Source organism: Vicia villosa, linkage group LG2, assembly GCF_029867415.1.
Source record: "Vicia villosa cultivar HV-30 ecotype Madison, WI linkage group LG2, Vvil1.0, whole genome shotgun sequence".
Lineage (NCBI taxonomy): Eukaryota > Viridiplantae > Streptophyta > Magnoliopsida > Fabales > Fabaceae > Vicia > Vicia villosa.
In genome coordinates, this window is record NC_081181.1 from 43,001,879 (window position 1) to 43,020,372 (window position 18,494).

Here is an 18,494-nt window from a genome sequence, read left to right on the forward strand (position 1 = left end):
CAATGGAACCTGATACAAGCGCAATTATGATTCAACTCCGCTTTGTTGTGTGAACAAGAAAGAAGCAGAAGAGATTATGGAAGATATGCATGACGGTATCTTTGGAACTCATTCTAGTGGACACACTATGGCTAAAAAGATTCTGAGAGCGGGTTACTACTGGTCCACTATGGAAATTGACTGCCATCAGCATTCCAAAACTTGTCACAAATGCCAGATCTATGCTGACAAAGTACACGTACCTCCAGTTCCACTAAATTTTCTGACTGCTCCTTGGCCTTTTGCAATGTGGGGCATTGATATGATCGGGGAAATCAAACCTACTGCTTCCAATGGACATCGTTTCATTCTCGTGGCCATTGATTACTTCACCAAATGGGTAGAAGCTGCTTCATTTGCTTCTGTAACCAAGAATGTGGTGGCCCGATTCATTAAGCATAACTTCATCTGTCGGTATGGCATCCCTGAAAGGATTATCACAGACAATGGTACCAACCTGAACAACAAGATGATTACCGAACTTTGCACACAATTCAAGATCAAGCACCACAATTCGTCTCCTTATAGACCAAAGATGAATGGCGCGGTAGAAGCCGCCAACAAGAACATAAAGAAGATAGTACAGAAGATGACAGTGACTTATAAGGATTGGAATGAGATGTTACCATTTGCTCTTCATGGTTACCGCACTTCGGCACGTACTTCAACTGGGGCAACCCCGTTTTCACTAGTCTATGGCATGGAAGCAGTATTACCGATTGAAGTTCAGATTCCATCTCTGGGGATCATGAAGGATGCAGAGTTAGATGAAAATAAATGGATCCAGACTCGACTAGACCAGATAAACCTGATTGATGAAAAGAGACTCGCGGCTGTTTGTCATGGGCAGTTGTATTAGAAGCGTATGATCAAGGCATTCAACAAAAGAGTCAGGCAACAAGTATACCAGACTGGTGACTTGGTAATAAAGTGAATCATTCTACCACAAGGTGATCCTAGGGGCAAGTGAACTCCCACATATGAAGGACCATTTGTAATCAAGAAGATATTCTCTAGAGGAGCTATGATACTCACTACTAGGGACGGCGAAGACTTTCCACACCCTGTGAATGCAGACATAGTCAAAAAATACTACGCATAAATAAGACCCGCTAGGTCGACGTACCTAGGCAAAAGTAAGGGCATCCCGGCGAACCAAAAGGGTTCGGGCAAAAGTTAGGGATATATATGTAAAAATGTACACCCGGCAAGTTGAAAACACGAAAGGGCGACTTGGACAAAAGAGGGTATCCTGGTAGGCTAAAAACCTGAAAGGGCGGCCTAGGCAAAAGTTAAGGATTAAAGCGTACAACTATGTCTCGTTCAGATCACTCATCATTCAGTTTTATTAGTAATATCAAGTTCAAAGGGCACGAACCGATTCAATCACCTTTCTCCAACAAGCAAGGGATGAGATGCTCGAAGACATAATGGCAATAGCAGAATTGAAACTCAATAGGATCGTTTCCACATAGCTATTTTTCTTTTGTTTTACTTTGTATCTTTTCAAAAACACACAACAATGTTCTTCTATCATTTTGCCTATTCATGGCTCTTTCTTAATACAAGTCATTTTCTTTTCTACTCTCCCGAGTGTTTCTTTCTTTCTCGAATACGCAAACGTCCAATGATAATCTTGAATGAACATATGCATATGAACATGATTAACATTCATCTTTTCCTTTGCAACATATCTGTATGTTTGTAAAAGACAGGAAAGGCAATTAGACAATGTCTAAGTAGTCCAGAAGTTCTCCCTCAGAGTCAATAATCTGGAGGGATCCCCGCAGAGTAATCATTAAAATTTCTCTTCCCAATAGAGATTCAATTCCACAACAAAGTTTACATCTTCGACACTGCCAGTTCGCCGATACTTCTCTTTTCTCCAAACAGGGTTATTCATCTCTCTTATCCCCAGTCAGGGCACATCAAGATCAATCATTCGAATTGCTTTCATCCCTAAGCAGAAATCATAAATCCCCAGCTGTATATATTGCATGTAGCATAAATCATAAATCATTCATAATACATACATCCTATACATTGCATGTAGCCCTAAGTCGTGCATGATATACAAAGATCCTCATTTATTTTGAGGACTTGATCTCATTCATTACATGCATCATAAACATTGCATAAAACTGACATTGTTACCAAGTGAATGTTATCTTATAGGTACATTACAGAGATAATTAAAGATTCAAATATGAAATTCATTCAAGGCAAAGCCTAACGTACGGCTCATTCTGACAATTATTGGATTCGGTCTAACGTATGACCCATCCTTGGATGTCTAATGTACGGCTCATTCTGTTACTTCTCAACACAAAGGATTCAGTCTAGTGTACGACTCATCCTAGAATACAACTTGATGTACAGCGTATTCTGACAACTATCAACACAGAGAACCTGGTCTAACGTACGACCCATCCTTTAGCCTAACGTACGGCTTTCCAAACATCTATCAATGCAATCGGACCCAGTCTAGCGTATGACTCGTCCTAAAATACAGCCTAACGAACGGCTTACTTATCCAGACATTTATCAATGCAATCGAATCCGACCTAACGTACGATCATCCTATAACCTAACGTATGGCTCATCCAGACATTCATCAATACATATACAGTCTAACGTACGACATATTCTGACTCTCAAACTTATCAAGCTAGATTGCATCTTTAAGCCCATCTCAATCAATTCTCTCAATATCCTGGTGGCATCTCTAAGCCCATCCCCGATGGTGCAAATTTCTGGGTACTCTAGTATTCAATCATCTTCCTCCTTCAGATACCGATTGGCATACAAACCACTCTACATATTCAGGATTAAGAAGATTGAATAGGGGAAGCTGTCATACCCTAAAATTTGCCCATCTCATTTCACCTTTCAAAACTCATACCAAGGTTCAAGACTCAGGGACATACTCTCCTAAACAATGACCTCCTAAACTAGGGTTTTGATTTCTCTGAAGAGAATTAATAAATCAAAGTCTCCAATGGATTTCAGATGGTTCATGATGTTTCAAATTATCTCTATGACAAAATTTAGGCTTCAATTCCAAGGATTGCTCGGTCAATTGCTCAGAAAGTCAACAATCGACTAGTTTGACCTAAAAGTCAACTGTGGTCAAAGTACAGTCAAAATTCCTGATTTTTTGTCAACATCCTTATTTTGAAGTATCATTCATCATTTGATCAAGGATTGATCATGATTCATCAAGGAAAGTTCAGAAATCAACAAAACCTAAAGTTTCTAAATTAGGGTTTTTTGACCTAAAGTCAACTAAACTTTGAACAGCCATAACTTTTACATGGAACATCAGAAATTTCCCATCCAAATCTCAATTTGAAGGAAATTGAATTCTCTACAACTTTGTCTATCACATGCCAAGTCTAAAAATGCTTCATTTGAGAAATATGGATAAAAAGATTATAGGTCCTTTTTGAAAGTCAACCAAAAGCAGTTTTTTGTCAAAGCCCATATCATCAAGATAAAATCTTCAAATGGAAAAAAGTTTCCAAAGTGGCTTATAGAGGACATCTTGAGGTTTTCAAAAAGTCCTAGAACTCCTCCATATCTAAAAAATTGAGGGAGATATGCCTTGTCAAAGTTGGACAATTTTAAGGGGAAAAATGTGAAAGAAAAGGCCTCAAAATAAATTTCTTTGCAAATAGGCCCATATTCTTAAGATCCAATCTCCATCCTCATGATATGTAGAGCCCAAAATCCACTTGCCACGAAATTATTTGGTTTATTTAATTTTACTTGAATTTTTATTCATTTAAAAGTCAATAAAATTAAAAAAAAAATCAAATATTTATGAAGAAGATTTGTTTTGAATCTAATTCTAATCAAATCCAATCAATAGTAACTCCAAAAATCAATCAAATTTCGTGCACCAATTCATTGGAAGAAGATTGAATCAAATTGGCCAAAATTGGAAGTTTTTAAAACCATATTTCCAATCAAAATTCTTCAATGGCAAATCAAAGATTTAACAAGATTCAGGTCCAAATTGTTACCCTAAATCCTTCTATTATAAGTACACAAGCATTGCAGACCTAGAATTCACGAAAAATCTGCCTCAAGAACCCTAATCTGAGTTCATAAAATTCAAGAAAAAGTGGAATTCATTCTTAGTGATTGAGATCGATTCAAAGAGTTTTGAAGGTCCAAGCATATTCCTGGAGCATTACTGAACGTGTTCAGATCCTCACCAAGCCTTGAAGCATCCAGAACACACTCACAAAAACCCACGGTTTGCGTTTTTAAAAAGCCCTTCGATTTCAATAATTCATGCATCATTTACATGTTTTAATTGCATATTTGTGTTTGTTATGATGTCTTGAATGATTCTGGAGTTTTAATTTAGTTATTATTTGCGTATATGAGGATCCACCATGTTAGGGTTCATGATCCTCAAATTGAGGTTTTTTAATTTAGTGCAAATTAAGGCTCGATACTGGTACAGGTGTGTTCGTGAGACCAAGACGAACATGAGTATGGTCTCCTTTTTTATTTTTGAGGCTTGTATGATTTGTTAACAATTAACAGGTGTAATAGCTTTGAGTTTTTATAGCGTACTGGTAATAAGCGTTGTAAAAGCCATGGTTCAGTTTTTCCATGAAGAAGATGATGACGTGTCCTCGTGTGGTTGGCTTGTTTGAATTCTGGCGCGCGTCTTGGATCCTGTTTCAATGTTTTAATATATTCTTTCAAATGCGCTCTTTAAACAAATCCAGTAAGTTGGCTCAGTGGCACAATGCGTGAAGGACCAAAGTGTCCAGGGTTCGATCCCTGGCCCTTGCAACTTTTTATTAAACAATCACTTGCCACCAATCCCATGCGCCCCAGGTATCCCGGTGTACCATACGCCCTCAAGGCTCAGCCAATGGATTGTCAGCTTCCTCAGATCCAACGTCTCTGGCATTGAGGGTGCACTGTGATCCCTCAGAAGCCAGCCACACCTAATCAAAGCTAAGTATTTCTTAATTTTTTTTATATTTTATTACATGATCCTTTTATTTATTTATTTTCTTTTATTTCTTTTAGTTTATTAATTATTTGCTCTAATTTTTTTTTATATTTACTAAAAATGTTATTTTTGATAATAATTTATTTTTTATTGAAAACTCGACTTTTTTTATCATCTTATCAATAATTGTTTTTTTAATATTAAAAATTCAATTTTTTTGCCTAAACTTTTAATTAATTAATTAAGTAGGGTTTAATCCCGTAATTATTTAATTATCATATTTTATCGAACACATTCGATTTCCTTAACCTTTAATGATTATTTAAAAAAAATATTAAAATCATTTATTTTACATATTCTGTTTAAACCAATTGCGTTAAACTTGGTTTGTTTTAATCAATTAGGGTTTGTAGATCTTTAATGCACTAACATTTCTCTTCTTCATTCTTAATTTTTCAGGGTTTGTCAAGAATCGATGAAGGCTCCAGCCATCTGATTATTTTAAATTAATGATTCTTTTTTTATTTTGCCTTTTTATTTTTGCCCGCAGGTGTTTATTGTAATAGCGTAGGATTTTATTTTCTACCTTTTATTTCGCCGTAATATTAATTGTTGTGGTTAGTTATCCTAGGGAGTGCATGCCTGTTAATTGAATTAGAATAACTAATTACAAGATAAAATATCCGAATTAACCACGTGATTGTGCCACACACACACCTTTAGGGTAACCTCTCTTGTCGCTGTTGCCTTATTATTTATTGTCTTGTTGCCTTATTATTTGTTGCCTTTAAAATAGTCAAGTCCCTCGATTCCGAGGATACCTAAAGCAAATGTTGCCCTCAGTTCATTCATCATCAATTTTGTCCCTCGAGGTTGCCTTATAAAAGATGATTGTCCCCATTGCTAAGGTATCCTCGCATGTTGCCTAAAAGATTAAATGACTATTATATCCTTCCCTTAGACTACCTGCCCTCTTTATGGCAGGGACAGTCTTATGGCGAACGATAATTCCGATGACCCTTTAAATCCAATGAAAGGACTTCCTACCCTCCTATGGTATGGATAGCCCTGAAAAGCTAAAAGAACAAATTTTAACACTTAGGGTAGTTGCTACTAATTGCTTGCTCTAAATTCAAAGTCTTTTTCCCACTCTTTTCAAAATCAATTTTCAAAAAGGCTACACTTATTTACAAGTTAAAGTCCTTAAACAAAATTCTTTTTCCACACTTCAAACATTTTTGAAAACAAAGTGAGCTAAGCAATTAAGAGCCCATGGATAACCATGGATACAAAGGGTGCTTTAAACATTCGCTTTGTATAACCTACCCCCTGAACTCAAAATCTTTTTAAAAGGTCTTTTCCTGTTCTTTTAGCCTTTCTATAAATTGGATAAAATAAAAGTCGGTGGCGACTCTTGCTATCCGCAACATTTTCAAAAAGTCAGTTCTCCCACCGTATTACAGTTGGTAATGTCAAAACCGGAGCTGTCGTCAATCTCTTCTTCAATTCTACAAAACTTTCTTCACATTGTGCATCCCATACGAACACTTTACCCTTACAACTCAACTTGGTTAACGGAAGTGCCAACTTAGAAAATCCTTCAATAAACCGTCTGTAGTAACCGGCTAAATCCAAGAAACTTCTGATCTCAGTAGTTGACTTTGGAGTTTCCCATTGTAACACAGCATCTACCTTAGATGGATCTACAGCAATGCAACTACCAGATATGACATGTCCCAGAAAACTGACTTCCTTCAACCAAAATTTACACTTGGACAGCTTCGCATACAACTTTCTTTCTTTCAACACTTGCAATACCGTCCTCAAATGATTCGAATGCTCTTGTTCTGATTTAGAATATATCAAGATGTCGTCTATGAATACCACGACAAACTGATCTAAATACTCACAAAAAATACGGTTCATATACTCCATGAATACTCCTGGCGCATTCGTAACACCAAAGGGCATCACAGAATACTCATAATGTCCATATCTTGTTCTGAACGCTGTCTTCTGAACATCTTCATCTTTAACCTTAATCCGATGATAACCCGACCTCAGATCAATCTTGCTAAAAACACTCGCACCCACCAACTGGTCCATCAAATCATTTATTCTCGGTAGCGGGTACTTATTTTCAATTGTTACTTTATTCAGCTTTCTATAATCTACACAAAGCCTCATGCTTCCATCCTTTTTATTTACTAACAGCACTGGAGCTCCCCACGGCGATACACTTGGTCTGACAAACTTCTTCTTAAGTAAGTCCTCTAATTGCTTTTTTAATTCCGTCAATTCATATGCAGACTGTAACACCCCAATTCTACCCAAAGCATTTAGGCAAGAAAATATCAGAGTATTAAAATTTCATACAACACAATTAGGATGTTACACTAAGTAACCAAACAAACACCTAGAAAACAAACGGACATCAGCGATGCCAAAAGCATACACACCTGCCAATAAAATGATACATAACACACGGAAGGTATGAACATATATATATATATATATATATATATATATATATATATATATATATATATATATATATATATATATACGTATAGCTCTCACTCTCAAAGAGGAGTTTTCCAAAATAAAGCGTTTACTATACACATCAGCACATCATCACATATACATGTTCAAAGAGTCATATACAAATAAATAACAACAGACTCCCGACTCCCCGGTGTTACGTATCAGAGCGACCGACAAGACCAACTGGAGAACTACCTCTTCCAAAAGACTCCCAAAGCGGCTAATCTGCAGGATGCCACTCAAGCATCAAATCAGCATAAGGGTGAGAATATAATTCATAATGAAAGCATGACAATTATAGTAATGCCAACAAGTATCATCAATAATCATACAACAAAGTAATCCACTAAGTCAACCACAATCAATATATAAGTAATGCGACACATGAATGGTAACATAAATTATAAAGACTGACGATGATGAATGAGACTCGACTATGCATATGCATGTGGTACCAAATCCGGAGTAAAACTCCTCCTTGTCATTATGACAAATACACCTGCCGAGCATTATGCTGGGACTTTATTCCACTCAGGAAGCCCGCAGGCTGTCGTCATCGAGCACGCAGCTCCCACTGATGACCTCTTGCCACTCAGGCTAATATACCGTTACCGAGCATTAAGCTCCTACTGGTAACCATGCCCGCAGGCCATCTGTTAACAGCATTCCGCCATTAACGTATTGAAATGTTATGCTGTGCAAATATATGACTCTTTTACACGACAACAACATCATCAACAATATAACACGATCATACACTCACGTTACATCGTTTATATTCTATCCAAAAGGATACATCACCAATTAATAACATCGTTATCAATTACATCACACCATAATTACCACACAGGCATTAATAAGCACACAGCACACATTCACCGTTAAAACATACTGGCCACATCGGCATAAATGATCGCATAATTGCATCACCTCAAATTAATATTGGCCATTAGCCCACAATTCCATCAATACATCATCAACAAGTTGTAATAACAACAATTCAACAATGATAATACATCATTCTCATAACAACAATGACTTGCCATAAGGCCACACATCATGTTAATAACAAACAACCAAACATTGTCACATATCAAGAATGAACATTCATTAATACATAACACATATGAACATGATCTCATGTTATCGACAACTAATCACATACCTCGTACCAATACGATAACATTCACACAACACATCATCATGATTTATCATGCACTAGTTCACAAAACCATTTATGAAAATCAACCAACCACTACTACATCCTACATCATTAACAATTACCACCAAGCACTATGATTATTTACCAATCATATCGCGCATATAAACAATTATGTGTTTTCATCAACAACCCTCATAACCAATTAATAACAAGCTAACCAAGCCTATACTATCATATAGAACATCCAACTAGCTTCCTAACACTTCGAACGGCGTACGAAACGGAGCTACGGATCAAAGTTACAAGGTTCCAAAGTTTGGATAATTGAACATACTACACAACTCATCACTTGATCCTAATAAAAATAATGGGATACTACATACTATGAATCATTTAATTAGATAATAATATAGTTCATTGTGTTAGCTTTCCAACGCTTCGAACGGCGACAAAATCGGAGTTACGGTTCAGGAGTTACGAAGTTTCAAAGTTTTGGAAAAACAGAAAATGCTGTTGTCCGCTTCAGCTCCGCTCAGCGGACCTTCGCAGAGAATTTTCTGCAAAAGAACCTCCGCTCAGCGGACCCACCTCCGCTCAGCGGACCTGCGTAAACCCAGAAAAAAACCAGAATGAACCAGAACAGTTTTAACCCTCTTATACCCACCAAAACCACTCCAAAACATCATTATAACACCAATACAACACATACAAACCATAGAAACAACTTAACATCAAACTTTTCATGGTTGATTCATCAATCTATCTCAAAACCTAACATTTTATTCAAACTCAATCAAGCCATAGAAAAGGAAAACAAACATGATCAATCACCATAACACAACAAGGATATCATTTAATCATCATACAATCATTCTCAAACAAACTTAGATCAAACAAAGACCACACAAGAAAATTGTGGAAATTGGAACAAGAAGAACAAGAACAAGAACAAGAACAAGACTATAAGAATCATACATCCAAGATAAATTATATTCACCCCCTTACCTTGCTATTGTGACAATCGGCAATCGATTCGGTTGAGAATCCTCCACTTTCTCTTGTTTTTCCCCTTTGCTCTTCTTCTTCCTCTCTTCTCTTTCTTTCTCTTCTTTTTCTTTCCATCCCTTTCCCTTCTCACAATATTTCTTTCTTATAAAGAAAATATCTATCCCGCGGAAATGACCAAAATGCCCCTACGCTCAAATATCGTTCAAACGCCCCAAAACGCGGAATATTACCTTAATGATATTTCTAGTACCAAAAATATGAAAACCTTCAATTAAATATTAGTCCGCCATCCCGAACTAATACCGATTGAAACGACTCCAAAAACGGTAAAATTCCAATAAACGTCACAAACGTCCAAATCAAGCATATACTTATTTTCCGGGCGTTACACAGACATCCTATACAGTGCCATAGAAACAGGTCTGGTACCAGGTACAAGATCAATCATAAACTCAATTCCTCTTTCTGGCGGCACGTCAGGGATTTCGTCAGGAAAAACTTCAGGAAATTCTCGCACCACAGGTAGCTCATTGATGATATTCAGATTCTCGATTGACAATGTTGCCATCAACGAGAACATCTCTGCTTCTTCTTCCAACAACTGTCGTATCTGCTTAGACGACACTAAACCAGCTTCTTACTCTTCGGCAGTTGAAAATCTCACAGTCTTGTTATAACAATTGATGTGAGCATAGTTATATTCTAACCAGTTCATTCCCAAAATTACGTCTAGCCCGGCTAACGGCAAATACACTAAATCAATAACAAAGTCCCTGTCGAAGATCGACAACAGACACTTTAAACAAACAAGAGATGTAGTCACAGATCCTTTAGTTGGAACCTCAACTACCATCTCGCCATTCATAGAATATAACACAAGACCCAATCTTTCAACGCATTCAGCAACAATAAACCAATGTGTAGCACTAGTATCGATAATAGTAATTAAAGACATACTATTGATGAAACAAGTACCTCTAATGAGTCTGTCCTCAGTGCCTGTCTGAGTACTAGCCAACGCGAACACCTTACCACCAGCTTGTGCCTTCTTCGGCTTCTGACATTGACTTCCAATGTGTCCTTCTTCGCCGCAATTAAAACAAACCACTCCTTTATGTCTACATTCAGACATCATATGACCAGTTTTACCACAACGGAAACACTTCTTAACTTCGTCAGTGCAGTAAGTACTCTTGTGACCAACCTTTCCACACTTAAAACACACAATCGGAGCAGGAGCATCTCCCCCACTTGTTCTCTGGCCCGGAGCAGCCCTCTGTTTGCGCTTGCCAGTTGGAGTGTTATAAGGCTTGCCACGTTGCTGATTCTACTTGCCCCTTCTGTCACTCACAATCTTATAGTGAGCATCATTATCTTCCTCGAAAATTCTGCAGCTGTCTACCAAGTTAGGAAAAATGTGGATCTGCTGATACCCTATAGCCTTCTTGATTTTAGAGCGCAATCCATTCTCAAACTTGATGCACTTTGAAAATTATGCACCCTCCCCATCAAAGTATGGATAAAATTTGTCCAATTCAGTGAACTTCGCAACATAGTCAGTCACTGACATGTTCCCCTATTTCAGTTCGAGGAACTCAATTTCTTTCTTACCCCGAACACTCTCAGGATAATACTTCCTCAGAAACTCTCTTCGGAACACAACCCAAGTGATTTCTTCACCTGCAGCTTCTAATCTTTGAAGAGTTACTAGCCACCAGTCGTCAGCTTCGACTGCTAGCATATGTGTCCCATAGCAAACTTTATGTGCCTGAGTACAATCCATTATGCGGAAGATCCTCTCGATCTCCTTCAACCACTCCAATGCTCCATCGGGGTCATGCTTTCCTTTAAAGACCGACGGGTTCTCCCTCTAGAAGGTAGCCAAACTGCGAGATCCAGCATTCTCACCAACATTCGGTTGTTGTTCCAGAGCTTGAGCCATAGCCTCCAAAGCAGCAGCAATAGCATCATCGCTTCATCCAGCCATTTTAACTAAGTATTGCAACAGATACCCGAAATTAACAATACCCGATTGTTATCGACTCAACTACTTGGTCGGACGGACCAACCAGGCTCTGATACCAATTGTAACACCCAAATTTCCCATCTACTATATATATATTTTATAAATACGTAAATAATTAGAGTAATACAAGTAGGATGTCACATCTTCTAAAAAAATCCACAAAAGCATCGCTTTATCTAATAAATTTTCATTAAAGTAAAATCCAATACCGCAGCGGAAATTAAAACGGCTTATTAGTCCTCATGGCACTTCGGCCTCAACAAATAAATCATCTCCACTAAACAGGTGGTCCAACAATAACGTCAAAATCAAGATGCGTAACAATTAACAAATAACTGAAAGGAAAACAAAAACATAACACATCCCAAAACTCCCGTGTTACGTATCAGAGCGACTCCTAAGACTCGATCAGGTAACACTCGAAATCCAAGCACTACTTTGGTATCTGGTTATCTGTACTTCCGAGGAAGCACAGAAGCAACAACAGAAAAGGGGTGAGAATTACATTCAATAAACATACGGTGAAATATCACATGCTAAGGAGTAGTATTTACACCACATACAAACAACAATCACAAACAGATTCTCACACCATCAACCACACAACAACAAGGATATATGACATTAACAATCAATTAGGGGAAATGCAATGCGACTATCGACACTACATGCATGTGGTACCAACAGAGCATAAGCCCTCAACAGTTGCCATTAATTTAGAGGCAATAACAAGGCAAAAGCCTTCAACAATGCCAATCCAGGCTAACAACAGGGCATAAGCCCTCAACGACATATGTATGCAATATGGCCATCCAATCAACACAATTCAACAACACAAGGCATCAGCCTTCAACTCATTGCCATTTAGGCTATCAACTTATTCAACACCACGCAACTGTGATTTCATTTTCTTATAGTCAACATTCACAACAATCAACATAAATCTTATTACGACATTCCATGTCCAAATGTATAACTTTCATAGTCTTCCTATACTTACTTAAGTCTTACTAATCAAGAGAACTCAGAAGGGTAATCATTATACTCAAGAATAAGAAGAAAATCACAAAAATGGGAAATTATGCACACTAGCCTGACCATACGCGTACAGCTAGCCCATACGCGTATGCCCCTTGCCCATACGCGTACCACCAGAACCAGATTTGCACTAAAATTCCTCCCATACGCGTATCACATTCCCATACGCGTATGGCCTCCCTTCCATACGTGTACCATACGCGTTCCACCAGAAAGGTTGCACTGTGTTGGGACAGGGTTGCGTACCATACGCGTATAGCCCCTGGGCGTGCCCCTCATACGCGTATAGCCCCAACCCATACGTGTATCATATGCAAACTGACAGAAAATCAGTTTTCCAGATCTGTATTCGCACCAGTTCGTTCGTCACTCGTTTCCATCACTTCCAATCTGCGATTTCAGGTCTAAAACAACATATTTTCACCTATTAACTCATACCTTTCATCTAGATTCATTAACCTATTATTCTACACCAATTTTACATGATAACAACTCAATTTCTACTCGTCAATATGGACAGTTATACATTCGGATTCAGTCCCACTTATGAACATAACAACAACTCAACCAACCTTCAATATCCACATCATAATTCATCAATTCAAACTAGAATTTCGTCCAGAAATCATACAGTATTATTAGTCATGAAGAACAACATACAAATCAAGTCAATTCACACATCAAGGAAGTAATCAAACTTATCAATTATGAAACCTAAAGAGGGGAAGGAACTCTCACTACCCTCTCATGCTTAGGTCACCATTTAAAGAACCCATTCTCCCCCCTTACCCTGGATTGAAGCTTGATTTTCCTCAACAATGGTGGAGTTCTTCTACCTCTTGCCCTAGCCTCTTCTCTGAATTTCACGTTCTTCACTGATGTTCACTAATCTCTCCTTTTCCTCTTAGTTCCTCATTATTTTCATTAAAACATACTAGTTATTAAATTGCTAATGGGCTTAGTACACACCCCCAACTACTAATTACACACTAAGTCTAATTTAATTAAATCACCCTATTATTATATTATAGTTAATTTAACAAATTAATATAATAATAATTAAAATATCAATTTGAGCACCAAATACACCAATAAATACGTAATAAAATAAATATCGAAATCAGGGCGTTACAGTTGGCAAGAAAAATAATAGAAGGGGATTCTAGCAAGCAATACAACTTATTATGGTCATATGGGGCTGAGTTGAGAAGGGCCTCAGCTGGAAACACCTTTAAGTTAAACATTATCACCCCTGCTCCTGGTCTACAACCTAGATTTGAAAGATACTATATGTGCTTTGATGGAACCAAAAATGCTCTGACAAAAGCTTGCACACCGTTTATTGGTTTAGATGGGTGTCATTTGAAAAAAAAAGTATGGTGGTATATTACTAATTGCAGTTGGACGGGACCCTAATGATCAATACCTACCTATTGCTTTTGGAGTTATGGAGACTGAATCCAAGGATACCTGGAGTTGGTTTATGAAGTTGCTTATTAAAGATATTGGACAAGGGAGCTGGTGTTTTATATTTGATCAGTAAAAGGTAACTTTGCAACATTTTAACATTCCTGAGATTACAAAAGGTTTTATAATTCCTGCTAACTCGACATGTTTAATGTTTTTGTATCATAGGGGTGTGGTCAATGTTTTTGAAGAGGAGTATCCAGGGTTGGAACAGAGATTTTGTGTACGTCATTTATGCACACTTCAAGAAGAATTTCGGAGGAGGAACATTATTTAGAGATTTGATGATGGCTTATGCAAAAGCCACTTATTTTGAAGCACATGAGCTAAAATGCTTGAAATCAAGGCTGCCAACTTGGAAGCATATGAATAGTTAGAGGCTATTCCCAAGTCAAAATGGTGTAAGCATGCCTTCCCTTTTTATTCTAAATATGATGTCCTCATGAACAATTTAATTGAATCTTTCAATGCAACCATTTTGTTACAAAGGGACAAACCAATATTGACTATGATTGAATGGATAAGGAATTACTTGATGGGTAGGTTTGCAACCCTCAGGGAAAAGGTAAATAAGTATAAGGGACTTGTAATGGCCAAACCACTTAGGAGATTGGATAGGGAAATTGAAAAAAGTGCTAGTTGGACTACAACATATGCGGGTCGGTTAACTTTCCAAGTCACACGTGTTCTTTTTACTAATAGTTTTGTAGTGGACCTCGACAAAAAAACTTGCACATGTAATTTTTGGGAGTTGGTGGAGATACCATGCAGGCATGGTGTGGCAACAATCCATAGGAAGGTAGATGACCCTTAAAATATGTTCATGAATTCTACCACAAGAGCATTTATGAGAGATGTTATAATGAGGTCATCACACCCTTGATTGGTCAACAGGTCCAAGAAACTTCGTAGGAGGGAACCTGATGAGGCAAACCAACGTAAATGACAAAGAACAAATACCAGTCATAGGTGCAAAAATTGTCTTAAACTTGGTCATAATGCTAGCACTTGAAATAAAAATAAGCAAATTGTGCTTGTTCCACCTGAGAATGTAAGACATGAAGTGCCTACCGAAGCCAGTCAGACTGCTGCATCTAAAGTGGCACAAAAAAAGGGTATTCTTCTTAATCTATCTATGTAAATTACTGTATAAAATTAAAGTGAATTGGTCTAACTGAAGTATGTTTTGTATCAGGGGAGGCCTAAGAGCTATGTCAATGCAAGCACAAGTAAGACTACCACACAAAAAAGCAATAAATACCTCAGAAAAAGAAGAACAAAACTAGTCAGAAAAATGTTGCTGAACAACCAGGTGTTGAACAACCTGGTGCTGAACAACCTGGTGCTGAACAACCTGGTGTTGAATAAAGTTTTGTTGGTGTTGACAAGTATTGTGATTGGGATGCTGATACTTTGGAAGCAATTCTGAGTTGTAAAGTTGTCTTGGACATTCAACCGCTGAGTATTGATAAATCACCTGTGAAACTAACTGCACCTAATCAGTCTAAGGCAATCCCATCAACAACACGTACTAAGTCTAAGGCAAGCTCATCAAAGCCAAGGACATTCTTTGGTAAACGACCAAAAGCATGTGTCAACAATGCCTTCAAACCACCAACTTGTGTACCGGTGCCAAGTAAAAGTGATATTGTGAGCATATCAGACTCATTTTATTCATTATGTCAGTTTTTTAATGTCATGTATAGCTTGTTATATTACTTGATGTCTTAGGTTAATAGCTTAATTCCAACTAACAATTCAAAGAAAAAGAATGAATTGGCTCCCCAAGTAGCAAAGAGACAGAGTGACAGACTTAGGACCCCAAGTCAAGAAACATAGAGGGCCCTGGTAAAGAACTTGAAAATCCATTGGTAATTAATGAAGATGATGGTGAGACCACAGTTGATGTCATTGGTGGTGAAAAGATTTTAAAACATTGGGAAGATATTTGCAAGGGCCTCACACAGTGAATGTGGAACTAGGATGTCATCTGTTTATGTTTTCATGCATGTTTTGGTTAATGTAATATGTAAACTTCTGATGTACTGTTATCAAGTGATGTAATGTGTCAACTTTTATTAATCAACAACGGATGTAATGTCTCAACTTTTGTTTATGTTATGGTTTAAACAAGAATTTTGATTGCAAAATTATGTTGATGTCAAATGACAGGTCCTTATTACAACAATCTAATGTTGATATCAAATACATCCATGTATGTGATCTTTTTTGGATAACTGATGCATAGTTGAAACAGACAATTCTTCTATAACAAAATTAGAGGTCCTTAACTATACGTTACATGTCTTCTAAACCAACATTGTAGGTCTTTTAATTATACATTACAAGTCTTTTAATACTACATTACAAGTACTTGAAACAACATTATAAGTCTTTATAACAACATTAAAACACCAATACAGGTCTATATACCAACATTAAAACTTACAAGTCCTTAAAAACATTACAAAAGTACAATGTGAACAAACATTTGAGTACCAATTGCATAATAATTGGAGAACATGAAAGACAACTTTAACAAAAATACATAAACATCACAGTTATTTCAACAACAACTATTGATCAACATTTACATTTCACTACACTACAAGGGATATTAAATTCAATTTTCCACAAAAAGCCTCAACCTTCATCTTCATATTCAATTTCCTGTTCTTCTTCAATGAAGATTCATATAGCTCTTACAAGATATAAAATGCTTGCATCTCCTTCAATGTGCTCACATCGTCATCAACGGATTCATGAATATCCATTTCTGTTGCTAGGTCTTGATCCAATAAATTGCAAGTTTCTTCGCTTTGTCAGAATGGGAATCTCCAGAAAGGCTTTCCTTTGTTAGGTCCATGCTTGCAATGGTAAGATATCATACGAACATTACTAGCACACTTTCTCTCTTGAACGAGGTTTCTCCCTGTTGTGTAATGAGATGAACCTGATTTGCTACGCCTAGAGGAAGATGCCATGAGCACAAAGAAAAAGAGGAATAACTCTGAAACAAAGGCAACAAGGGAAAAGAAGGCGACGAGGGAAAGGAAGAAGACAAAGGAAAGAAGGAAACAAATGAGGCTATTAGAAACTAGGGTTATTGTATTTCATTTATTTAAATTAAAATAAATCCTACGTGTCCAAAAAAAATTGACCTTTGACCAGCCACGTGTGCAGCCGTTCGTCATTTTTAACAGGAGGGACCAAATATATGGACACAAAATTTTACATGGACTATTATTTGAAGAAAAAAATTAGAAAAACTAAAAACGAAAAATAAAATATTTATAAGAACGTCCAACATATTTAACCCATAAAAAAAAATCCTTAACTCCAAATCAAAATTTATTTATTTTCAGAAATCTATCATATAAGAAAAGTCTACCATTTGAGACTTTCTTAGGCTATCCACATCAGCAACTCTTCTCTCAATGATCCACATCAGCTTTGGTGGTTACTACAGAATTTTTGATCCTTCAACTGCATGGTGGGCTGCGGCAGTTATGGCTGTGGAAGTTTCACCCTCACAGCTTCTCATGTTGCTGCAGTTATGTAAGGACCATTACTCTGTGCCTCTCCACGTTCCAAACTGCACAATTGCAGTAATTATGTGTTTAAATGGCTTGCCTATTTATCAGTGATTTCATTCTTCTCTTTCCATGCTTGCTAACTTCTGCGGTAATCATTCAGTGCAGTGTGAATTTGCATTATCATGTCAAGGCCTGTTGAGAGAATAGCAGAGATCAATGATGGAAAAGAGCTTTGGAAGATTGTTGTTAGGATTCACCACCGATGGAAAGTTGTCTCCAACAGCAAGGAACATTTTGAAATGATCTTTGTTGACAAATTGGTGATTACCCTGTTTATGTTTCAGTATGTTTATCATTTACCTATGTTTGTATAGTTTGAATCATTTTTTGGTTTCTGCTGCAGGGAGATGATATTCATGCTGTTGTTCCAGCACCGCATGTGTCGGTTTTCACCGAAAAATGCTTATTAGGCCATACTTATACTGTATCTAATTTTAAGGTGGTGCCTTATGTTCTGGCCTTCAGGGCATCAGGACACAGATATATGATAAAGTTTACTGCTGGAACGTCTGTTCTTGATGAAGACAAACATGAGATACCCCCGAAATCGATTTTATTTACAAGTTTTTCAGACATCATAACAGGGAGGTTTGACAAACATGTTCTGATTCGTGAGTATGGTTTTTGGTTTTTTTA

General features: G+C 37.2%; 1 protein-coding gene and 1 long non-coding RNA gene across 2 annotated transcripts; one reads left to right on the forward strand and one right to left on the reverse strand.

Moving 5' to 3' along the window:
- Positions 1-10,116: 10,116 nt before the first annotated feature.
- On the reverse strand, positions 10,117-11,514 carry LOC131648926 (uncharacterized). The gene is made up of 3 exons (XM_058918657.1): positions 11,350-11,514; positions 10,459-11,007; positions 10,117-10,341 (listed from the first exon to the last, which is right to left on the reverse strand). Exons 1-3 carry the CDS (start codon positions 11,512-11,514, stop codon positions 10,117-10,119), a joined length of 939 nt encoding a protein of 312 aa, XP_058774640.1.
- Positions 11,515-17,672: 6,158 nt separating this feature from the next.
- LOC131646114 (uncharacterized) lies at positions 17,673-18,317 on the forward strand. Its single transcript, XR_009297294.1, has 3 exons — positions 17,673-17,820; positions 17,959-18,118; positions 18,202-18,317. It is a non-coding gene; the product is annotated as an uncharacterized LOC131646114 (long non-coding RNA).
- The last annotated feature ends 177 nt before the right edge of the window (positions 18,318-18,494 follow it).